This window comes from Rhamphochromis longiceps, linkage group LG16, assembly GCF_057381845.1.
Source record: "Rhamphochromis longiceps isolate RC_006_pf linkage group LG16, R_longiceps_female_GT1.1, whole genome shotgun sequence".
Classification (NCBI taxonomy): Eukaryota; Metazoa; Chordata; class Actinopteri; order Cichliformes; family Cichlidae; genus Rhamphochromis; species Rhamphochromis longiceps.
Window position 1 is genome coordinate 12,231,914 of NC_140572.1, and position 25,425 is coordinate 12,257,338.

Below are 25,425 nucleotides of genomic sequence, written 5' to 3' on the forward strand. Positions count from 1 at the left end.
ACCGTTGCAAGAGCTTGGTTCGCATTGCCGGCAATAAGTCGGACTCGTTCCCGGTGGGTGATGGGCTCCGCCAGGGCTGCCCTTTGTCTCCGGTTCTGTTCATAATTTTTATGGACAGGATTTCTAGGCGCAGCCAAGTGGCGGAGGGCTTTCGCTTTGGTGGCCTCAGAATCTCATCTCTGATTTTTGCAGATGATGTGGTTCTGTTGGCTTCATCGGGTGAGGGCCTCCAGCTCGCACTGGAACGGTTCGCAGCTGAGTGTGAAGCAGCGGGAATGAGGATCAGCACCTCCAAATCTGAGGCCATGGTTCTCAGCCGGAAAAGGGTGGAGTGCCCACTCCGGGTCGGGGATGAGTTCCTGCCCCAAGTGGAGGAGTACATTTTTCTGGCTGCAATCACCAGTTACTTGGTGGGTGGAAGCATCAAAGAATGACGTCTGTTTTTAAGAGTGGCAAATCGGTCAATCACTCTGTTGTGACTCAGATGCTGAAGCGTGTCTTTTTCAATAGACATGACTGCAAGACTGTGAAGTCTTTTCTGACCCATTGTTTGACGCAGCCAGGAGTGCAGCCGACGCAGTGCACTAAAGGACCGTTCGCACGAGCAGCTGCTGACAGGCACTGTTAGGGCAACTTGGATGGTTGCCTTCAGAGAGGGAAACATGTCTGAATCAAGGAGGTTGTACACAGACAACATATTTTTGGGTGGACATCCAGCCTCTGTTTTCCGGGTAAGAAAGTTTCTGGCCACCAGAACCTCCTCTTTTTTCAGGTCAAGTCTGTAGTGCTTTGCAAGTTCATTCAAGTGTGGTTCACTCAAGAAGTTCTCAGATTTAGGACTGCATGCCTGGACGCCTTTTAGCAGCCCTGCATCTACACTGCAAAATCTTTGATCAAGCTCGCCAACCATCCGATCCACACAAGGGAAAAGTAACTCTCTTTTCAATGTGTCTGAGTTGTTCAATTCAGTGCGTGAACCCACAGTTGCCTCCAGGACAAAATCCTCCATTTTCCTCTGTTTGTGCCTTGTCTTGGCACCTGGTTCAGGGATACTGTGGGTGTTACACAGGGCCTTGGTTTTCTCATACAGCTCTGTAGCAAATGCATCTGAGTGTTTGCCCTTAAGTGTGTCACACACAGCTTGTTTGCAGATAAAAGCTTCTGCCAGGTCTAAAGTCTCTTTCTGCAGGAATTTGTGGAGTCCTTCGGTTACAGACAGAATCGACTGAAACATCAGTAGTGCATAGACTGCTGAGAACTTGTAGAGCTTTGCTCTGAGACCAACAGCTATGGGGGATCCAATTGCAGATAGGCACTCCAAAATGGCAGGCAATGTCTCAAGAACTGCACTGATTGATCGCAACTGACATGCCCAGCGAGTGTTTGAAAGTTGCACAAGCTCAGTTTTTGTCAATCCAAGCTTTGCCTGAGTCTCCATGAACTTATGATGATTGACTAGGGAGGTGCTGAAGAAAGAATACACACACTCCAACAAGCTGAAAAGCTCCACAGCCTCTGGGACAGCCTTGCAAGTATTGCACAAAACCAGGTTGAGTTGATGAGCATAACAATGCACATAGATAGCCTCAGGATGGAGCCTTCTAAAATGTGCTTGTACACCTCCAGTGGAGCCACTCATAACGGCTGCACCATCATATGTTTGTGCTACACACTTAAGCTCTGCAAGACCATAGTTTTGGATCTGCTGCTGAATCTCATTTGCAATGGACTGGGCATCAAATGATTTTATCTCTGCAAGTGCAAGGAAACGCTCCTTCACTGCCCCCTCTGACACGTACCTGACACAAACAGCTAACTGCTCTGCCTTTTTATCCCTTGCCTCATCCACCATGATGGAATAGACTTTAGACTTTGTCATTTCAGATACAATGACACTAGTAACTTCCTGGGCACAACAGTCAATCATGTCATTCTGGGATGTTGGTGAGATATACTGTGCATTTGATGGGGGATTATGTTTTTGAAGAAAAGGATCAAACTCCTTCAAAAGCTCCATGCATGCAAGAAAATTCCCTCTGTTTGGGCTGTCTTCACCTTCATCATGGCCACGAAAAGGGAGTCCCTGTCTCCCTAACATAGAGGTGACTGCAACAATTCGTCTGAGATACTCTCTTCTTTCGACTATCTCACTCACATTTGCAGTTGCTATCATCTGTGCAACGTTTCCCTGTTTGCTAGTTCCCTGGTAGCTTTTCCATGTAACAACACTGTCCTTATGTGTTTGTGCCATCTCATGCTTGCCAAAGATGACTAAAGCTTTCTTCCAGTTCTTGCAACCGTTACTGACCAAACTATCATGTTTGATGTTTTTGCCAAACACTCTACATGGGAAGCAGAAAGCTGCACTCTGGTTGACTGAATATTCTAACCAGTTGTGCTTTTCAAACCAGCTGTGGTTAAATGCTCGCTTCTGTGTACCAAACGTATCATGTGGATAGCTCTTCAGCTTCACCTGTCTGGGCCCTGTGTCTTTGTCACCTAAATCAAACCCTGTAGTAGAATGAGTTGCTGCAGCTGCTTCATCATTTTCCCTCTCTTGGCCTGTTTGCTCTCCTCTCTCTGTAATAACTTGATCTTCCTCTGCCTCTCAATCCATTTGCTGCAGCTCCTCTGTCTCTCCTTGCTCTCTCTGACTTGAACTTGCCTGTTGACCTTTTTCTCCCTCAGCCACTCCTTCTGCCTCACCCTTCAAGATACATTAAAACATACTGAATTGTAATGTAAATTGCTAATATCATGACTTCTGCTCCCGCTCCACAGTAATTTGTTGCTCCCAAATATTTTGAAGTTACAAACATTATATTTTGAGCACGCATGTGACTAAAATGGTTGCAATTTAAAGCCCTGAAAAATATTACTAAATTACTTGAATTGAAGTAATATTAAAATAGAACCCTCAAAAATATGTGAGTCAGGCTAATTTGACTTATATATATCTCTCTCTCTTTGCTCTCTCCACTTTCTAACCTTGACTCTCCTAAATAAAAGCTCAAGTTAAACAGGTCTTATATGTTGTACCGTGACTGAAATGTTTCATATTTCATATCCATATTGAGTCCCATAAAATTCTAATCAGACTGTCTGCATCACAAATGACTCCATCCTTTGACTCACCTCTCCAGCAGACGTCTCTCCCCTCTGCCTCTCTGTGCTCCTCTGCCCTGACTCCTACAGGTTAATGGGGATGGAGTGATTATTATTATTTCCACTGATGATAACCATACCTGAATGAGCTCAGCTGGATTTTTCAGAGCTAAAACGAGTGACAGAAATTAAAATTATGCTAACAATTTAACTTAGTGCGCTAGCCAGGTTTTTATTTACAAAATGGGGAGCACCTGGTTCATTATTTACATGGGATTCTCTGCTGTTAGCTGGAGCTAACTAATTGTTACTACCAGCCAGTGATGAAGACTTACTTTCTTGAAAAACTTGCGTATATCCATGATTTCTTGCCGTTTGCCACATGTACGCTAGTGTGTCCGCAGGTGTATACGAGCGGAGTGTAAAGTAGCAGTGAAAACGAGGACTGGATTTTCAGTCATGTGGATGTCCCCTGTGAACAACTGGAACGGATTGGATAACGAAGCACTGACGCTACCTTAACAATGTAAAGCGAAAGGGACCAACCGAGTTATGATCATATTTGTGTGAATAGCGACAGGTTTATATTATTATTTCTTTAAACTCATATTCCTGCATCTTTATATTGAATTTGTCTGCAAGTTCTGTAAAAAAAAAATCGAATAAGTTAAAAAAAAAAAAACCCCAAAAAAACCCCCACCAAATTATTTAGGGGGGCTTAAGAATATTTTAGGGAGGCTTCAGCACCCCTAAAATAGGCCTAACGACGCCACTGGTGTGCTCCCTGGGAAAAATACCAGAGGCAGCCGCCAAGACACACATTCTCGCAGGTATGTATAAACTGATTTTAACTTAAGCTAAGACACTGACGTGGAGTCTTATGCAACAATCCGGCAGGCTGAACACACCCACCAGGCCTGTAGACCGGCGCTCTGTACACACACCCTCACACACACAAACCAGGAAGACGAGGGACAGCAGCACCAAAAATACACATGCCCATAACATATTCAATAACCCTGTGTCCCTCAAACCCAGGTCCGTGACAATAACAGTCATGATTACAGTAATGACAGCCAGCTAAAGCTAGCTGCAGTCATTCAGACTGCATGCTGCACCACAGAGGTCAAGAGAAAAGCTACTCATACAGTTAGATTTACACCTATCACTAAACTTCTCTCAACTGTCTCTTCTCACTTCCATCCCAGTGGCTGCCTCCTTCTCTCTTACGTAGACAGCCCACCCTCCCACTCTTGGAGTCTCATCTGTGTGTCAGCGATAGAGGTGAGGTCAGCCTCTCACCAGGCTCTGCAGCGCAGCTATCAGCAGCGTTTGCCCACAATGCAAGTAGCCAGTGGAGCGTGTGAATGGGGTCATGCCTGGGAGATGGAGAATGAAGCCGCCATCCGTGAATAGGGAAGAGAGGGATAACAATTCCTGAGGCTGTCTCCACTGCAACAGCAATAAATCTGAGAGCCTGTAGCCGGGGTCCCCAATCCCAGTCCACGAGGGCCGGTGTCCCTGCAGGTTTTAGATGTGTCCTTAATCCATCACAGCTGATTTAAATGGATAAATTACCTTTTCAACATGTCTTGAAGTTCTCCAGAGGCCTGGTAAAGAACTAATCATGTGATTCAGGTGTGTTGACCCAGGGTGAGATCTAAAACCTGCAGGGACACCGGCCCTCGTGGACTGAGATTGGGGACCCCTGGCCTATAGTGTGCCTCTTGATTGTTTGTCCCTCCTCCACATGCTTAAAGGAGGAAGCAGTGCTCGTGCATGTCTACAAGAGCAAGTGGAAGTGTGCATTCTTCTGCTGCCGTATAAAATTTGACATTCGTTTCCTTAAATGCTAGCGGAAGATGAGGTGGCCCCTCCAATCCATTTTTGATTGGTGCAATGATTATTCTGTTTTCCACAGCGTACCTCAGACCATTTGTATATAAATGGATGTCTCTTATCACTGTTTCATGATGAGAGGCAGCATAAACGTGATATGAATGAAAAAAAAAGATTTCACTCAACAGCTTTCCACTATTTGAATTTAATTAGCAGGATAATGGATTCATTCACCCTCTCCTCACAGGTTCTGAATTTAAAAAAAAAAATTCAATTGGGTTCACAGCGTGGGTGGGGGAACAGATCTCCAGAGTATCCTTTGTGTGTATAAAAATGACATGAAGATGAATATACACCAGTGTAGTAATTATATTTTCAGCACCTCAAATGAAGCTCTTCCTTTCTAATTGTGCTGTTTATTGAGTATTATCTGCGTTCTTTACCTAAATGCCTCCTGTTTAACTTTTTAGAGGTTTGCCTTGAATACACAGAATGCTAGCGTCTATCCCGGTCTTACTCCAAACACACAAAGTGATACACCAAAACCCCCTTTAGCATCATTTTTCAGCTTACTTGGATGTGCAACAGATTTCAACAGGAGCCCGTCTTCTGCTGAAATACAAGCAATGAGACCACAGGCAAAATTGCTGTATTGGTGTCACTATCACAGGAAGTCTAACGATGGTAATCAAAGGTCAGAGAAGTCATATTGGTGCATTAATCACTTACTTATTGCAAACAAAGGAGTGAGAAAGGCAAAAATCATATAATGTATGCATAATTTATAGTGCTATACTCAGGGTTAAATTGGACTGAACAGCATTTTTGTCCATGGGTTGTGGTTGAGGTGCTTCAGTATCTAGCTGGTGTTACTGAAGAGGTGTGAACATAAAGGGAGTAACGTTTTTTTAAGTGGCAGGTCATTCCAAATCTAGCGTTTGTGTTTGTGTGCATTTTGTCACCCATTGTGTTGATAGCTAAAGGTCCAGATGTTATATTTCCCAAGGAGAGAAACAGAATGAGCGCTAACTTCACTTAAAGATGGAGAAAGAGGTAAGTAAAAGGACAGGAGAGAAAGAAAAGATGTTAGATTTAAAGGTAAGGACTGCTCAGTGGCATTTGATAAACTGTAAATTTAAAGCTTATGTGTAATTTCCTGATTTTTTTTTAAGAAAAGATTTGTATCAGTGTTGGGAAATTCACAGATATTGACTCTTACATGATCTTATTGTTCCCCCAAACTGCCAAATCTTTCTTTAATCCCTGATCGTGTTCACTTTTCTGTTCCTGGATTTGGCAAACTGAAAGAAAGTTTGCATTGCCACATACTAATGTTAGTATATCACTATAGGAAAGTTTCAGTGAGGTTTGCACAAAATACGTCATTCAAAGAGCTGCTTTCTTAGACTGAGTATCTTTCAGAGCCTGTACTTTTCTGCTTTTACTTGAGTAAATCTGTTGAATCTGCACTTCAACGTTTTATGATTTTAAAACATGTATCTGTGCTTTTGCCACCACTGGATATCTGCTACTCCTCTCCAAGTCTTTTTAAGATTTCTCCTTGAAGGCAGATCCCAAAGGGCCATCCCTTTGCCTTGGACAATGATGGTAAAGGTAAATGCTGCTTTAAAATATGACTAGTTTTTTCAGTATTGTAATCTACATGTTTCTAGGAGTGAGAATGTGTTGCAGTAACATGAGTCAACAGATGGCAATGTTGTTCTACTGATACAAATATCTTGAATCAGTACCTTGAATCAATTTGAATGACATCTGGTACAGACGTTCACTGATGCTTCTTAAGATAAACTGTAAAAAATCAGGATGAACTGATGTGAAACTTTAGTGCCTGAAAAACCAATGGCATTCCTACTGCTAGTTAGTGCTACTTAGGAAATATTTGCAAGTGATGTATTGATCCATGGTCAATAATCCAGGTAAGGAAATCCCAGGAAGTTGATTCTGTTCTGTTCTGCTCTGTCTGATGTAGCGCTTTTTACTTTCCTTCCACTTTCCTTATCTCCTCAGTACATGTTGATCAAGCAAGAAACTTGAAAGTGGAAAATGGAAGGAAAGTAAAAAGCATTTATATTAATTACTCTTTCAGATCCTGTTCATCTGCTGTACAGTTATTTTCATACCTACCACAACATCTTTTGTCCTCCACTTGTTTTCTAGGACACACTGCACACCATGCAGCCATAAGCCAGGTTTTTGGGATGCATACTACACATAAATACTGTTTCATATCTACCAACCTATGTTATCTTTGGCATTTTTATAGATTAGAATTAATTCAATGCATACTGGTAACACATACAAACTACATACATGTGTGTGTACAGCAAGAGAGGCAGGAAAGAGGAAGGAAAATGTAAGTGGCTAAGGGAGAGTTGCAGGCAACTGAAAAGGGAATTGTGAACAGGTGTGTATGTGGCTGAGTCAAGTGATGGCTGAAGGTCAGAAACAACAGGGAGCTCTGCAGGGTGAGAGGGGAACAATGGGCCCTGAACATAAGAGGAAGCATTACTGATCAGCAGGTTGAAAGGGGGTAAAATCATGCAAAAAATATTGGGAGCTGGTTTCAGTCACGACAGCCTGTGTTTTTTTCCTTTACCTATCCTGATGAAACCTCTGTGAAAAATGCATCACACTCTTTTGAACTTGCAGGAACTCCTTAAATAAGAATCCAGATATTTTAAGTTAGGCCAGCACCGAGGCTTTGCTTTTCTACAAGCACTTTCGTCATGTTAGATTCTCTACTCACTCGTCCTTGCCAGGGTTTACATTTATATTAATCCATGTTGATGATAAGAAAAATCAAGACATACAAGTTTGTAACATTCACAGACTTGTCATCATGTCTGAGCATCAAGTATGAAACACAGAGAGCTGAAGGTTGCCAGTGCTGCAGTGGGCCCATAGCAACATTTAAAAAAAAAAATTGAATCTGCTGAGGAGTATTTTCCAATCTTTCTGTATTTCCAAAAGTGTGAGGTGACAGTAGTTCATTGCCCCATTTGGCATATCAGCGTTATTGATGACGAGAATATGGCAGCGCCACAAAGGCACGCAACGGAGCCATAATAATAAACAATGACTCTTCGTGTGACAGAGAAAATGAAAGCATATAATTGCAGTCAAGTTGAATGCTAATGGATGCTAATCACAGGGAAACTACCGCACACTCGCACACACACAGAGCTGCATTTACACCTTAAATGCACGGCCCTGCTGAGGTGTTGTTTGGTGACTAAAACGGGCGGAGTGGTGCACAGAACACAAAGGTGTGAGGAACAAAAGAGAGACTTGGAGGTTGGCAAGGTTTGTGTAGAAATGGTTTACTCGCATTCAGCTGCACTCAGATTGAGATTAATGGGCTTCAGTGAATAGCGGGAAGCTCGTAAAAACAAAACAAAAACAACAACAACATTAACACAAAGAATGCAGCATGACATCCTGTGTTAAAAACTCCAAAACAACGGAAAATATTGTTTCAAAGATAAATGTTCAGTTACTTTATGGGTTCTGCCAGTTTGTATATTAACGTTCAATCATTCGGTCTGTCTGCAAAAATTGATTTTTTGATTAAATTTCCTAATCTTCCTCCATGGTTTTCTCCTTGTGCACCTCCGGGCCCCTTCCAGTGCTGCTGCTGACTTCAGGTCAGTACCTGCGAGTCCCATTCTGAGCACTTACGCAAGTAATGCACCAACTAAAGCAAAATACAGAGTAACAAAGGACACCCTTACTACTTCCATAGAAATTAAGAAGAAAAGTAACAGCCTTGTGCTGCTGTACTTGATTAACTGGTGATTAACCTCCACAGAAGCTCAGGTTTCAGATGTTTTCAGGTCTGGAGCATTCTGGTGCCCCAGCCAGCGTAATGACCTTACACAAACACTTCAGTAAGAAACATCATAAGGCTGTTTCCAAACACTTCAGGGTTTGCTCATTTTATGGTAAGAAAGAGTATTCAATTGTGGGAAATGTTTTAGACAGTTGCCAATCTTCCAAGGAGTGGGCGTCCCAGGAAATTCAACCAAAGGTCATTCCATGCAGTGCTCAGTCAAACTCCAAAAAGCCCAAGAGCTGCATGTCAGAGGCTTCAGGCCTCGATTAGCTTTTTAAATGTTAAAGTTCGTGACAGTAGAGCTAGAAACAGATCAAACAAGTATGGCTTGTTTGGAGGTACTGCCAGAAGGAAGCCTCTTCTGTTTTTTAAAAGGAACACAACAGCACGGCCTACTACGAAGCCTCTTGAACAATGTCTGGACTAATGTATATAAATTCCCCTCTTGCCCTGCACAGTATCTTGGATGTTCCTAGGACTGCGCTCTTCTGTATAGAGATCTCCGATGTTGTTCCTGGGACCTGCTGGAGCCACTCCCCTAGCTTGGGAGTCACCGCACCTTGTGACCATGGGACCACCGTTACCTTCACCCTCCACATCTTCTCGAGCTCTTCTCTGAGCCCTTGGTATTTCTCAAGCTTCTCATGTTCCTTCTTCCTGATGTTGCTGTCATTCAGAACTGCTACATCTATCACTACGGCCATTTTCTTGTCTACCATCACTATGTCAGGTTGGTTAGCCATTACCATTTTGTCCCTCTGTATCTGGAAGTCCCACAAGATCTTAGCTCGGTCATTCTCCATCACCCTTGGGGGCGTCTCCCATGTTGATCTCGGGACTTCCAGGCCGTATTTGGCACAGATGTTTCTGTACACTATGCCGGCCACTTGGTTATGGCGTTCCATGTATGCCCTGCCTGCTAGCATCTTACACCCTGCTGTTATGTGCTGGATTGTCTCAGGGGCATCTTTACACAGCCTGCACCTGGGGTCTTGCCTGGTGTGATAGAGCCCAGCCTCTATACCCTGACACGTTCTTCCTATTATTTCCTGGTCTTGTTGTGAAACTTTCCCACCCTGTGATGTTGGCTCTACAGGTGAGCAGATGGAATGTGATCATGCTCTTGCGTCGTTGCACAATGATGCATTTCCATGCATGCGCACACAAATCCCAACTTCCCCCTGCAGAAGTGAGCTCTCACGCTGGGTCTTCGTTGAGGTAGAATAATCTGATAACACTCCACATAGTTAGCGTTCCGATATGATTAAGCCAGGTTGCCATTTGTCAAGACTAATTTAGAATGAGTTGTGATTAGCTATTTCCACCCTCAAGGGCATTACGCATTTAAAATGGAACACATTTTAACCAGCTGGGAAAATGACAATGTCTGCTGATTTCCTCAAGTCTTGCACTTAGGGTTGCCAACTCCCTGAAAAATAAATAAGGGACACCTCGTGGCCAGGGCCGGGCAACCCAGTTGTCTTCACCCTTCCCAGTGTGGTAGCTCTTTTTTTGTGTGTGTGAAATTATTTTTTAACCATTTGACTTGAATTTGATTTAAGCAGATGCATATTCTTTGTGATATGACCATATGGGAAACAAATGATCATTTAGCCATTTATTTTTAGCTCAAAATGACAACATTAACACAGTAAAACAGGTCTCTTTCTTAAACAGAAGCCTGTCATGCTTAACTTTTGAGAATATAAGTAAATCTTTCTTTAAAAGAACTCTATCCTGCTTAACTTAAAATTATATAAATTAATAGAAAGCAATAGAACGAAAAATATTCTTGTAACAGTGCACATATAGTGCATTTAGTACAATTGGCTTCAGTTGAGGTATTATTTCAGCTTTTCTAATGCTAATCAGCTGCTCCTGGTTGTAAACCCGCTTGTTCCCATGATTACGCACCTTAACTCATCATCATTATTCATCTATGTATTACTTTTATGTATTATTCATCTATTTGTTGTAATCATCCATCCTTGCAGTTGTTTATTACACAAAATAAATGATATTATCACACTTCTGGCCACATAGCGCTGATATTCACCGCACATGCCCATATTAACCTTAACCAGAGGGTTTAAACAACAAACCAGTGTTTACATACCATATCTGCTTCTGCCGTGGCCTGGTGGACAAAAAATTGGTTAAGGGTTCCCCGAGCTTTCACGCCCCTCATGTTCTTCTTGTGCCCACCACTAGAACCATGCCTATGGAAAAAGTGCGCCGGCACACAGTGCAGTGCGCTTTATAGGTGTTATCGTGCACTTTCCCAGCCAGGTGTTTTCCTTTTCCCAGTCCTCCCTGTACTTTTGCAGCCTTTTTTCTTTTCTTTCTCTGAGGGGAACAAACATTGCTGCTCTAACGCTGGGCTTACACTGTGCGATTTTTGGCCCATTTTGAGCCGATTTTTGAGTCGTGCGACCGATTTGGTGATCGGCCCGATTTTGGCCTTCATCGTGCATCGTGTAGTATACGTGGGGTAACGAGAAGCGATTAACACCTCACGACCAGCTCCCGATCATCAATCGCTCGTGAGGGTGTCACCACAGCCGCTCACACTGCTCATGCGCAAACACGTAAACATCGGTGAAAAAGACGGCGCAGCACGGCTGTGCAGTAGTGATGGGATTTCCGGCTCTTTTTAGAGATCCGGCTCTTTCGGTTCGGCTCACTAAAAAGAGCCGGCTGTTTCGGCTCCGAACCGGCTCTTCAGGTTGTTTTGTTGCTTTAATTAATTTATTATTAACAATAATATAAAATTATGCACAAAAGGAATTACTAACGTAAAAAGTGGTTTTATTTATATATGTTTATATATAAATATATGCGGTGGCCCCTAGAGACAAAACACGTACAAACTCCAAAACACATTTCTAGCATGAACTGAACTTCCAAAGCAGAGCTACTAGATCACTTAAATTACACAATTGAAAGCATGTGTGTATTGTTTGTGTATTTATACACAGGCACTCATATATATTCAAATAATTTAAAAAAAAGTTCATTTACCTGTTACTACCACACACCAAATCCGGTCGTTGGTACTTGCTGGCTTGTGTAGCCACAAGATAACAAATGCTCAACACTGCGCCCAGCATCCTGGAGCACTTCTGTTGTCTTTTGTACGTGTTTTGAGTTTTTATGTGCTTCTGAGTTTTTATATGCTTCTGAGTTTTTACGTGCTTCGGAGTTTGTACGTGTTTTTACGTGTTTTGGAGTTTTTACGTGTTTTGGAGTTTGTACGTGTTTTTACGTGTTTTGGAGTTTGTACATGCTTCAGAGTTCGTACGTGATTTGAAGTTTGTATGTGCTTTGTCTCTAGGGGCCACCGTAAATATTCTCTGTCATATGGACCTGCATGAATAAACTTTCTCAATCCTTTATCATCTGCAACCGAAAATAGTTGTGGATGATTACTATACCTTTCTAATGTTGTTGTCCCTGCCTCTCTTTCTCTCTCTCTGGCTCTGTTCCTGTGCTACTGAGTGTAACTACCGCCCCTCCCCCCTCTGCCCAGCGTAAAGCACAAGGCTCGCGTGCAGAGTGAAGCGGAAAAAAAGTGCGAGAGAGAGGCTGAGAGAAAGAAAAAAAAAAAAAACCCACGTGACGGCTCGCGATAAGGAGCCGGCTCGCGTCGTTCACGTCAAAGAGCCGGCTCTAAGAGCCATTTCGTTCGCGAACGACCCATCACTACTGTGCAGCGTGTGATCTGGACACAAGTGATGGAGGCACTTGTAGAACTTTGGAAAGCTCATCCGAGCCTTTTCGATGTGGCATCACAAAATTATCACGACCACAACAACCGTGAAAATAGTTGGATTTACACTGCTGCTCAATCACAGCTGCCTGATCATGTTTTTCATTAGCAATTTAGCAAAGTTGATGGTGGTGTGTCTGTGTGAGTGAAAGACAGAGAGAGCGAGCGACAGATTTTCTGTTATAACCTTCATGTTATGGAGGCACAGTGTGAGCACTCAGGTCGCATCAGAGCATCGGGCCGTATAGTGTGAGACCCTGCATCGTGACCTGCAAACTTCTAATCCCTGCGAGTCAATCGTGCAGTTTGAGCAAGAGCTGAATAACGTGACTGAAAAAAATCGCAGTGTCTGCCCAGCTTTAGGTGTACTGTCATCCGAGACGTGCACCGCAGTGTCGGCGTTTGTTTCCCTGTTGGCCATGCTTGTTGTTGTGGTCATCTGTTGTCTTCCGGTATTTTCTCCGCAAGCGACCTTTCCTCGACCAATGAGATAATCTGAATTGTCATACTCGAATTGTCATAAGTGTGCTGTCAGCTCATTGGTCACAAAGCAGGAGAGGGGCTGGGAATTATGTTTTCAAACAAAGCGTTAATTCCATTAACATTTATAGACTACTTTTGATTCTCACTGTATTACGGGACAAAGTGCGTCCCTTATTAGCTCAATACGGGACGTGTACTTTTGTTTCTAAATACGGGACGATTCCGTTTTTTAAGGGACGGTTGGCAACCCTACTTGCACTTGAGTGTTTATTTCTCTGCTTTCACTGTAATGGACCATTTACCTACATGTGCAGGAGACAGGAGAGTAGAGCTGGTATTGTATATAGAGAGAAAACAAGAGTGAGTGCGAGTGAAATAAACTATATTGGGTTCCAGGGCTCGACTTGTGCTGCAGCTATTTCACTCGAGGGATTAAGACTCAGAGAGCCTCCCCCAACTCTCCTTCCCTCTCCTCCTTCCCACTGCAGCCTTTGGTGGATTTACTATTTACCCCATTTATTTATCACTTTAGAGTGCTGATGGAAAGGCCTGCAGGGCTAGAGAGAGTGACGTACCAGCCACAGCTGGAATTAAAACTCTCGAGCTCGTATAATTTGATTTGACTACTATCTCACCCACCATCAGAGGAAGCTGAGAGGATGCAGAGCCCTCTGTGTTGCTGCTTTGGGTTGATGTTCTTGTGTCACCTGTCAGAAAATGTCCTTTTAAGAGATCCTGTAGCTGTGTCATTTACTTTCACTCTCCTCCAGCAGAACACTTTCTAAATATAATGAACCAATTCTCTCTTTCAAAATACAAAAAATATATTAAAAAAAATAAAATGTTGAACCTCAAACAGTATTTCTTTACAGTTTGGATGTTTCTCTTGTGCTGGGAAGTTATCTACCCTAAGGTAAGAGCTAAAAAAAACACCCCTTCCAAACTATGAAGAAGTTCCTCCTGTCAGAAAGAAAACAAGTCCAGTTCTCTCCCTTTTCTCTTCTTCACTTCCTCTAAATGTTTCTGCACTGCCACCTCCTTTGTCCTCTCACCTTTCTAAAGATCTTACCTCTCACTAACTTTTCCTGTCGCACTCACTTTCTTTTGTCTATGTGCTTTGACAGAGTGACTGATGTTGATCATTACTAGGCTCTGATGGCTCCATATCAGAGGAAATTCTCCTCAGTGCTCTGTCAATGTCACCAAGAAGCCATTGTGAGGCTAATGGTCCTGCTAGGTACTGGGATCTTTGTGGAACTCTAGAGTAAAAATAAGCAACAGACTCGGCTCCTGGATATTACAAACACTTTTTTGGGTAATATTAAAAGAATACTGAGATACTTTTGGACTATGATTATTATATGTATGGTGAACCCTGGTACTGTGAATCCTGACCTTTGGTAATAAAATCCATTGTCACGGCTCCCTTATGAGTAAAGTCATATCCATCATACCAAACAGAATGGGATATTCTTAATTAAACATAATACTCCTTTAAGTGGTTATAAACCCAGCAATGCTACTCTAACCTGGAGGCAGATTTGTCAGTTTTTCCTTTCTCCGTGCATGACAACATACCTGCAAACACATTCCATAAATCACAATGGCAGACAACTGGAAAGCTCATTTTTTTCCTCTTCCAACCAAATTGAAATGTCTGACAAGAGACGATGCTGTAATCAATTGAGGATCTTGCAATAAATCTGGCGTCGGTCCCACCAGCCCTGGACAATAAGTTAGAAAGCCTATAGCAGAGTGAGATGAGGAGAACGGTGAAGACCGCAGGCTCAGTGCCGGCTGGGATAGCTCCATCCTGGCCCCAGTATTTCATAGAGGACCAGCTCTGTAAGTCAGGAGAGGCAACGTTGGCTCTGTTCCCTGGTTAACTGAGGACTCAAGGTTCTTTGATGGTGCCGGTGAAGGAAGGATAGTTGTTTGGTATTTAAAGAAATTGAAACCCTATGACTTTGGGTTAGCAGTTCAGGATTTTGAAGTTAATTAATGTTTAATAAATATACTAAAGCGCAGTTAGAAGGTATTCTTGGAGACAAGTTATAGTTTTCAAACTGCTGTTATTTCTGACCCTTTTTTAACTACTACAAGTTACAGAGTAACTAGACCAAATTTATTTCATAAGGGACAAGTGAATGGTAAATTCTTACATAGTTCTTACATAGCGCTTTTCTACTCTTCTGGGCACTCAAAGCAATTTACACAATTTGTGCATTTACCCATTCACACACGCACATTTTCTAAGTGCTTTCTAACTAACATTCACACACACATTCATACTGCGATGGATGCATCGGAGAGCAATTTGGGGTTAGTATCTTGCCCAAGGATATTTGGCATGCAGTCTAGGGGAAACCAGGAATCGAACCACCAACCCTCCGATCCGCTCTACCGCCTGAGCTACAGCCACCCCGACGTGAGTGAGAAAGGTGACTGGAAAGGAAAAACTCAATGCATCATGGGAATCCCCCGGGAGCCTACATCTATTGCAGCATAACTAAGGGAGGATTCAGGATCACCTGGTCCAGCCCTAACTATATGCTTTAGCAAAAAGGAAAGTTTTAAGCCTAATCTTAAAAGTAGAGATACTGTCTGTCTCCCGAATCCAAACTGGACGCTAGCTCCACAGAAGAGGGGCCTGAAAACTGAAGGCTCTTCCTCCTATTCTACTTTTAAATACTCTAGGAACAACAAGTAGGCCTGCAGAGCGAGAGCGAAGTGCTCTAATAGGGTGATATGGTACTACAAGGTCATTAAGATAAGATGGGGCCTGATTATTTAAGACCTTGTACGTGAGGAGCAGGATTTTGAATTCAATTTTGGATTTAACAGGAAGCCAGTGAAGGGAAGCCAATACAAGAGAAACATGCTCTCTCTTTCTAGTCCCTGTCAGTACTGTTGCTGCAGCATTTTGGATTAGCTGAAGGCTTTTCAGCGAGTTTTAGGACATCCTGAAACACTAAAACACTACAGCGCAAACTGGTAAATGGACCAGTTCTTATACAGTGCTTTTCTATTCTACATGAGCATTTAAAGTGCTTCATACAACACGTCTCATTCATTCACATTTTTTCTGCCTGTGTGTGTGCATGTGTGCATGTGTGTGTGTGTTGTATTTTCAAATGCAAAGAATAAACTATAACAAAAAGAATTTCTTTCCCTTCATTTCTGTTATTTCAATGTTCAGTGATATTGTCATTGTCGGAAAAGCTACAGGTCTGGCCCTGAGCAGGATGCCCACCCACCTGTTTATGAATACATTCATAAATTGTAAAAGGTGAAACACAGAGAACACATATTTGCTAATTAGGTCTAAGTAATAGACTAATAAAACAAGAATTTCATTCACCTAGAGAAAAGCACAAGGGTTTGGGATGGTCAGTATCACACTGCAAGCTGTTGTACTACACACACACACACACACACACACACACACACACACACTGACATGTCTGGCTATGAAAGCTTTGCTCTTTTGCTCTCGAAGATGCTTTTTCAATCATAAATCTAAAGTGATGCTTATTAGAGGTGGGAATCACCATACATCCCACGATACGATATTATTGCAATTTTAAAAAATATTTTGCAATATTCAGATTCTGTACATAAAGGTAAACTTTATCAATATTCATTTTATCTAATATCAAAGTCTCACACTCAGTCTTTCTCTCATTTCAGTCAGTTTTATTGTTGACAAACTGAACGGTTTGTATTACAGTCTAGTCCAACTTAACTGAATGCAACCATCTGGTACAATTATAGCCAGTGTTGGAAAGGTTACTTTTAAAATATATTCCATTACAGATTACAGAATACATGCCCCAAAATGTATTCTGTAACGTATTCCGTTACGTTACTCAATGAGAGTAACGTATTCTGAATACTTTGGATTACTTAATATATTATCATGCTTTTTACAACAACGTGAATGTACTATTGCTGTGTGATTTATTACTATTACTGAAGGTCCGCGACTCCGAACTGTAGTAAAGGGACCTCTGACTAATACGGCGGGGTCCCTGTCGGCTCGTAGCCGAAAAATAGCTTTACTTTGTTGTGTGGGTCAACTTTTCTTGCGAGAGACAGAGAGAGGCGTTGAAAGGCTGCTCCAACGGAACTTATTGTTTTCGGAGGAAAACACAAACACGGTGTACAGTCGAGTCTTAATAGCTTACTTACAGCTGGGCTTGTCAGGAACTCTTCTTGGCTGCAGTGGTTATTATTATATTTACATGCTTCCAGCTCCCGTTTTTCCTCGATGACAACTCGTACATTTCCACTCCCCTTTTTCTCCCTCCTCGCGCTCACAGACCCATAACGTGTATGGCAGTCCATTCTCCCTGCAACACGGACTACACTACCCATGATGCTACATTCTTTAGAGCTATGCTTGTAGCATTCTGCCTGTTTGCTTAGCACAACAACAACAAAAAGGCCTCTCTCACCCAGGAAACACACAGTCGCAGAGAGAGAGAGAGCGTCGCCCTGTAACCATGGCAACCGTAACGCTGCCGCCTGGAACAACAGAGCGTAGCTGTCAAACAAAACCCAAACAGTCCTGAAACAGGAAAGTACCGCAGTGTAATCCATTTATTTCAACAAAGTAACTGTATTCTGAATACCACCTTTTTAAACGGTAACTGTAACGGAATACAGTTACTCATATTTTGTATTTTAAATACGTAACGGCGGTACATGTATTCCGTTACTCCCCAACACTGATTATAGCTATTCTGAACTATGCAATTTATGAAAACTATGCAGCCCCTTCAGCAACTGAAGAATTTGAAAGTAAATTAAAACAAAATATAATTTTACATTAAATAAAAAAGTTTTAAACTTAATTAAAATAAAATGTGTCTTAAATTAAAATAAGTAAACTGTCATTTTTATTGCTGCCATAAAAAAAAGTTAAACACATTTGGACAGTGAAGGAATGTAAGGATTCTTGCTCAGAAAAAGGATCAACATGCTCTGAAGTCAGAGCACAAAAACCTTTTTTGTAACAAAATATCGATTTCTGCTGTCCCTGTATCGATACATTATTAGCAAACAAAATATCACGATACTACACAGTATCGATTTTTTCCCTAATGCTTATGTGGCTTCCCTGAAGAGGAAAACACAAAACAGTGGTGGAATCTGTTTGCAAGCAAAACCCTAATGTGTTTGTTAGTTGTGTTCACAGAGGAGCCGGAGTTTTGGCTATGCTAATACTCAGTGTTGGGGAGTAACGGAACACATGTACCGCCGTTACGTACTTAAAATACAAAATATGAGTAACTGTATTCCGTTACAGTCACCGTTTAAAAAGGTGGTATTTACAATACAGTTACTTTGTTAAAATAAATGGATTACACGGCGGTATTTTCCTGTTTCATATTGTGGCGGGTCAGGACTGTTTGGGTTTTGTTTGACAGCTACGTTCTGTTGTTCCAGGCGGCAGTGTTGCGGTTGCCATGGTTACAGGGTGCCGCTCTCGCTCTGTGTGTTTCCTGGGTGAGAGAGCGCCTTGTTGTTGTTGTGCTAAGCTAATAGGCAGAATGCAGAATGTAGCCTCATGGGCAGTGTAGTCCGTGCTGCAGGGAGAATGGACTGCCATACTCGTTATGTGTCCGTGAGCGGGAGGTGGGAGAAAAAGGAGAGTCGAAAAGTACGAGTTGTCATCGAGCAAAAACGGGAGCTGGAAGCATGTAAATATAATAATAACCACTGCAGCCAAGAAGAGTGCCTGACGAGCCCAGTTGTAAGTAAGCTATTAAGACTCGACTGTACACCGTGTTCGTGTTTTCCTCCGAAAACAATAAGTTCCGTTGGAGCAGCCTTTCAACGCCTCTCTCTGTCTCTCCCTAGCAGAGTTGACCCAGACAACAAAGTAAAGCTATTTTTCGGCTACGAGCCCGACACGAACCCGTATTAGTCAGAGGTCCCTTTAATATGGTTCGGAGCCGCGGACCTTCAGTAATAGTAATAAATCACAGCAACAGTATATTCATGTAGTTGTAAAAAGCATGATAATATGTTAAGTAATCCAAAGTATTCAGAATACGTTACTCTCATTGAGTAAGGTAACGGAATACGTTACAGAATACATTTTAGGGCATGTATTCTGTAATCTGTAATGGAATACATTTTAAAAGTAACCTTTCCCAACACTGCTAATACTTTAAAACGATTGCTCCATTGATGAAGAGGAATGCTGAGGATTCTTAATCCCAGGCTGTAGTAACATTGTATCACTGAAATACTTTATTAATTTTGTATTGATAATTGGACTGACTTGTGACTAATCGAGTACATTGGGTACGTTGACAATGTTGTCAAAGGAGCTTGCAAAGAAAAGCGTCTGGACTTCTTTAAGTTGCTTGAAGACGTTTCACCTCTCATCCGAGAAGCTTCTTCAGTTCTAAGGTCAAATGGTGGAGAGTCCCAGATATAAACCTAGTGGGAGTTTCCCCCCACAGAGGGACAAAAGGACCCCCTGATGATCCTCTAATCGCCTGAGCCAAGGTGTGAAACTGGGTGTGGGTCCCAATCAGCCAGGGTTTTGGGTGAGCTCATTGTGAAACCTGGCCCCACCTTATCATGCGAATTCCTGAGGTCAGATGGCCCAGGATGTGAGTGGGCGTTAAGGCGTCTGGGAAGGGATCTCAAAACTGGATTATAGATGGCAGAGAGTTGGTGTCGTAAACCCCCGCCTCTGTTCAAAGATGGTCGCTCACAGTGGACATAGATGGCTTCTTTCACTCCTCTTTCAAACCATCTGTCCTCTCTGTCCAAAATGTGCACATTGGCATCCTCGAAAGAGTGTCCTTTATCGTTAAGATGCAGATGGACTGCTGAGTCTTGTCCTGTGGAGGTGGCTCTTCTGTGTTGTGCCATGCGCTTGTGAAGTGGCTGTTTGGTCTCTCCGATGTAGAGGTCTGGGCATTCCTCGCTGCACTGTACAGCATACACCACATTGTTAAGTCTGTGTTTTGGCGTTTTGTCTTTCGGGTGAACCAGTTTTTGTCTGAGCGTGTTGCTGGGTCTGAAATGCACCGGGATGTCATGCTTGGAGAAAACTCTCCTGAGTTTTTCCGATACACCGGCTACATAGGGGATGACAATGTTGTTGCGTCTGTCTTTCTTATCCTCCCTCGCTGGTGTCTGATCATCAGGGGGTCCTTTGTCCCTCTGTGGGGGGACACTCCCACTAGGTTTATATCTGGGACTCTCCACCATTTGACCTTAGAACTGAAGAAGCTTCTCGGATGAGAGGTGAAACGTCTTCAAGTAACTTAAAGAAGTCCAGACACTTTTCTTTCCAAGCTCCTTTGACTACGATGACCTGGATGACTGAGAACCTTCACAGACATGTTGACAATGTTGTTCTTTCTAATTCTTCCTATTCTTGGAAGCTGTATTTATTTGTGTTAAGATTATAGATAGTCAGTGAAACCAGAACAAAATGCATCTCCCTATTTACCTTCATTACTTCCTCAAAGCTGAATTGTTCAAATTAAGTCAGCATTCCAGGTACCTTTCACTCTCCTTGAGTCTCCCTTAATTTCTTTATATTTTGTTAGAAAAATGGGAAATGGGTGCAGTGACCATTTTGAATTTTGAATTTAATGGGGAGCCAGTGCAGTGTGAGGGGTGTGATGTGGATCTGGTAAGGAGCTTTGCAGTAGTATTTTGTACAAGCTGCAGACGATCCAGTGAGGTTTTACAACTGGAGACAGTGATTTTGAACCACTTCTCTTTACAGAAACTCTCTAAATCCTTTAGGTTTTCTGGCTGCTGCTTGGTAACTGGGAGATTCCTTCCAGAGATTTTCTATAGGACTGAGGTCTGCAGACTGGCTAGGCAACTCCATCACCTTAATATGCTCAATCTTTAGCCACTCTTTTGTTGCCTTTGGATCATTGTCACACTGGAAGACATCCACATTTGTTCACTTCCAAATAATAACACCAACAGTTGTCACATTCTCACCAAGCTTCTTGTTGATGGTCTTGTAGTCCATTCTAGCCTTGTGCAGGTCTACAACTTCAAATCAAACTTTCAATTTGTAATTTATTGATAGATAGTAATCTGTGTGTCATAGCGGCATACAGCCAATCTGTGGGAGTCAGAATTCTGGCTAAAACAAATTCTTATTTTACACAAATTAATTTATACGTTTATTTGATGTGTGTTTTTCTGGATATCTGGTTGTTAGTCTGTCTCTCTCCAAAAAAATTAACCTACCATAAAAATGAGAAACCTTCATTTCTTTGTAAGTGAGCAAACTTATTAGCAGTGGATCAAATAGTTATTTTCCCCACTGTAGCTGCTAAAAAGTAATGGATCTTGATTGGGTTTCTTTTAAAAGAGATTCAATAACATCCCTCGATTCTCTTCCGTTTATTCTTATCAGGGTCACAGGGGGACTGAGGCTTATCCCAGATGCAGGGCACACCCTGGACTGTCACAGGGTTAACATAGACAGACAGTCAACCATTCATACTCACATTCAGTCGATGGTGGAGTCGAAACCGACGTCCCCTGATACCCCAGCACAAACAAACAATCTAACACCGAGCATGCAGTGGGAACATTTAACGGAAGATTGCAAACGATTTCACCGTTGAAGGAACTTGTTGGGATATGGATGTGGACGGATGGATGGCTAGTGGTTGCCAAGGCCACAGCTCCAAGTCCCCTGTCCCCACCACATTGCCATCTGAATCCAATTCACAGTCTGACGGATTGGGAGGTAAATTGACAGTGTCAGATTTCATATCACAGCGAGCTGCAGTGGAGCCAGGAGCAGAGCTATAGTCTAATAAAGAGAGAGACGGTGTGGCTAAAGGTGGCGGTGCTGGAGCATGGGTGTGTGCTCGTGTGTACACCTGCATTGACACCTATGTAAAATAAAGCAAAAACAGCAGCCCCACACCAGATGTGGTGCTGCTACTTCCCATGCAGCTGATCTGGTGCATGCTGCAGTTACACAACCTTTGTGTAGACTAGAAAGCAAACGCTGTCAGAGCCTTGCAGCGTGGGACTGGAAAGTGGTTACAGTGACTAAGCCTGGTGTGTCAATCCGAGACTGGATGAGCCTCTGGCTATCACAGCTCAGAATGGAGTGATGAAAGCAACATAAGTGCCATATGTCAACCAGCAAAAGAAGCCCAGGGACAACATGACTAACCCCAGTTCAGGATTAATGTGACAGCAAGACCGCCCCCCATGTGTCTTGTGTGCATGCAAATAATTCTTAAAACACCAAACGAGGGCATCACGTGTGGAAAAAAATAAATGAATCCAAAAATGACATGTGCTTGAATGACATTTACTGGTTTCTATTGAATCTGCATTAGTGGTTTCTCTCTGCCCTCTAGTGGCAGAACGCACAACTGCAATAATAAAACACTGCTTCTATGCTGGACTTCATAATGAGACTGAACAGAAAAAGGCAGCAGAAGCACTAATAGAAAATTATTGAAGTTATGCAACACTCTAAAATTAAAGCTATGCAACAGTCTTTTTGGTACACTCTGAATGAATCTTTCCCTTTCTGTCCCACTAATCTGTCCTTTTCTCAGGCATTGTCGTAGCTCCTCTGCTATCTGTGATCCACCGCACAGTAACAATCATGTACGAGTACATCATGTAGCTGTTTCTATATAATTATAAGAGCATTAAGGTTGTTCCCATGACAGTGTTGGAAGAATTAATCTTGTAGTATTGCCCTGGTGAGCACTTGCTTTCAATGTGTATGCAAGCTGGTAAATGGACTGGTTCTTACATAGCGCTTTTCTACTCAGAGCACTTTAGACAACTTCTCATTCATCAATTCACACAAGCACTTCTTCTTGTTTACTATTTTTACATGCTTCCTTCCAAGTAAAATAAACGCATTGGTAGTTGCTACTCTGTGTGTCTCACTTCATAAGGGAATTTTTTAAATAATCTCAGCACTGACATCCATGCACTGTGGTGATTTATCCCGATTTTACAATTCTTGAATTTGTCTGAAGGAGCCCTCAGTGAGGAGCTCAAAGTGGAAGATTCAATTAAATGCTGAAGAGATAAAAGAGGAAGGCATCTTATCACTGCAGAGAGTCCTGGCATGAAGACATGCAGGCACACACACACACACACACACACACACACACACACACACACACGCACGCACACACACACACACACACACACACACACACACACACACACTGAGGGGACAAGACTGGCCTGAAAAAGATAAGCTACAGTGTGTTTTGTCTCAAAAAGCAGGCTGTATTGCGAAACCTAGAAGTAAAGGTTGTCTATGTGGTGTATGACATTTATGACAAGTGGAAGTGGTATTGTTAGGCCTCAAACTCTTACCCTTTCTCTTGCCCTCCTGGCCCAGATTTGGTCTAGTCTCTTGCGTGATGAACTCTTTCCCTCTGTTGCTCCACCCCAGCACTACTCTCTGAGCCTCAGCTCTCCTGGGGTCCTGCTGAGATCTTGATGGTATTTGGTTTATGCAAATACACACTCTACAGAGAATTCCAGTCGAGAAGCTAGAGGCCTAAAATTTCACTAAATGAAAGTCCTAAACACTTATCCATCTGTTATTGAGTCCTTTTATCAGTAATTTGGCTGCTGACTGCTTTCTGTTTATTGTGACATTGTCACGAAGAAAGCGGCCAGAATATTTCCAGCCACGCTACCGTGCTGGCTCAAGTGTCAACTCCTCTGTCAACCACCTGGAAATGAAATATCAAAACAGCAATAATAAAACACTGCAACAAATTTGCAGTGCAACTGCAACAAATTTGTGCACAAACACCCACTGTTTCCAGATGATGAAAATTAATGTCTTGTGATCCACTGACTTGTCCTATAGCTCCACCACCTGGTCAGAGTGTTCACTGCCATTTTTGCACACATTGTTCCCAGAGCAAGTTTATTTTTCCTTTTTCTTTCTTTTACACTTGTTGTTACACTGAAGCCTGTTGCCTTTACAGCACTCAGATGATTACCAGGAACTTTTGTTCACATTCATGAAAGGTTGTAGGATTTGTTCAAGCATTTATTCATTAGACAATATGTCTAATTCCTCTGCTGCTTTCATGGTGCCACCTTTGTCTCTGTCTCCATTGTCCCCCAGTGTATATCTAGTTCCATCTCACCCTCAAACTTTGTTGGTTTGTCAGTCTCTCTTCCAGTTGTCTGCCTCCTGGTTTCCCCAGTTGTGCTCCAACCTTTAGGATTATATTATTTGCTTGAATGCATTTGGGTTTAAACATGCTCTCTCAACAGTGCCCTTGGTTATAGTTTCCAAAACCAGTAAGTTAATTACCCACTTGTCAGTGAAACATGTGTGTGTGTCAGTTCTTTCGCTTTCTCAGCAACGTTGCCTGGCCCTCATCAGGGCCGTACGGGCTTTGAGGTGTGGACCCAGATGTTTCCAATTTATTGCCATGTTAAAGAAACCAGTTTGAGATGATTTGACATTATCTTGCTTAGAAGACAGGTGTGGCCATAAAGGGAGTGACATGATCAGCAACAATTTTTAGGAATGCTGTGGGACTTAATGCTCAGTTGGTATAGCAAGAAAACATCCCCCACACCATTACACCACCACCATAACTCATACATAACTCATGTGTGTTTGAGCTTCAGGGCATAAAAATCAGGATATTCTGGTAGAGAGCAGAATTCATGGCTCCATCAGTTACAAAAAGTCATATATAACGGGACTAAAACCTTACAAAAAGTTCAACTTTTGTCTCATAAGTGCACAAAATATCTTCCTCAAACTCTCACTGGCCATTGAAGGAGGCAACACACAAATGTGAGATGAGCCTTTGTGTTCTTTTTTGGTGAGCGGTGGTTTTCTCCTTAGAACGTTACCATTTCTGCCCTCTGTCTTTCTTATTGCTGAATCACGAACTCTGACCTTAACCGAGGCATGCAGGTCTGCAGTTCTTTAGATGGTTTTCTGGGGTCTTTTGCAACCCTCCAGGATGAGTTGTTGATGTGCTTTGGTAGGCTGGCGACTCCCCGGAAGGTTGACCAATGTTCCAAGTTTTCTCCCACAAGCCTTGGAACTGGCTCTGTAACTCTTTTCAGACTGGTGTCACTGACTTTCTTTCTCAGCTGTTCTTGAGTTTTAGATCGTGACATCATGTGTTGCTTTTTGAGAACTTTTAACCTGCTTCACTTTGTCAGATGATTTCTTTATTCAGCAGCTCTGGCAGTAATCAGGCCTCAGTGTGGCTGGTAGAATTAAACTCAGCTTTCCAACAAATTTGGTTAATCACAGCAAATTCATGATTTAACAAGAGGGAGCTGTTATTTTTTCAGCACATATCATGCCTTTCTACATGTACAATCTGCCAGGCAC

The 25,425-nt window shown here is 42.5% G+C and overlaps 1 protein-coding gene across 1 annotated transcript; it reads right to left on the reverse strand.

Annotated features, from left to right (window-relative positions):
• Positions 1-393: 393 nt before the first annotated feature.
• On the reverse strand, positions 394-2,808 carry LOC146650716 (zinc finger MYM-type protein 1-like). The gene is made up of 2 exons (XM_085385520.1): positions 2,181-2,808; positions 394-1,979 (listed from the first exon to the last, which is right to left on the reverse strand). Exons 1-2 carry the CDS (start codon positions 2,249-2,251, stop codon positions 404-406), a joined length of 1,647 nt encoding a protein of 548 aa, XP_085241646.1. The 5' UTR covers positions 2,252-2,808; the 3' UTR covers positions 394-403.
• Positions 2,809-25,425: the final 22,617 nt, after the last annotated feature.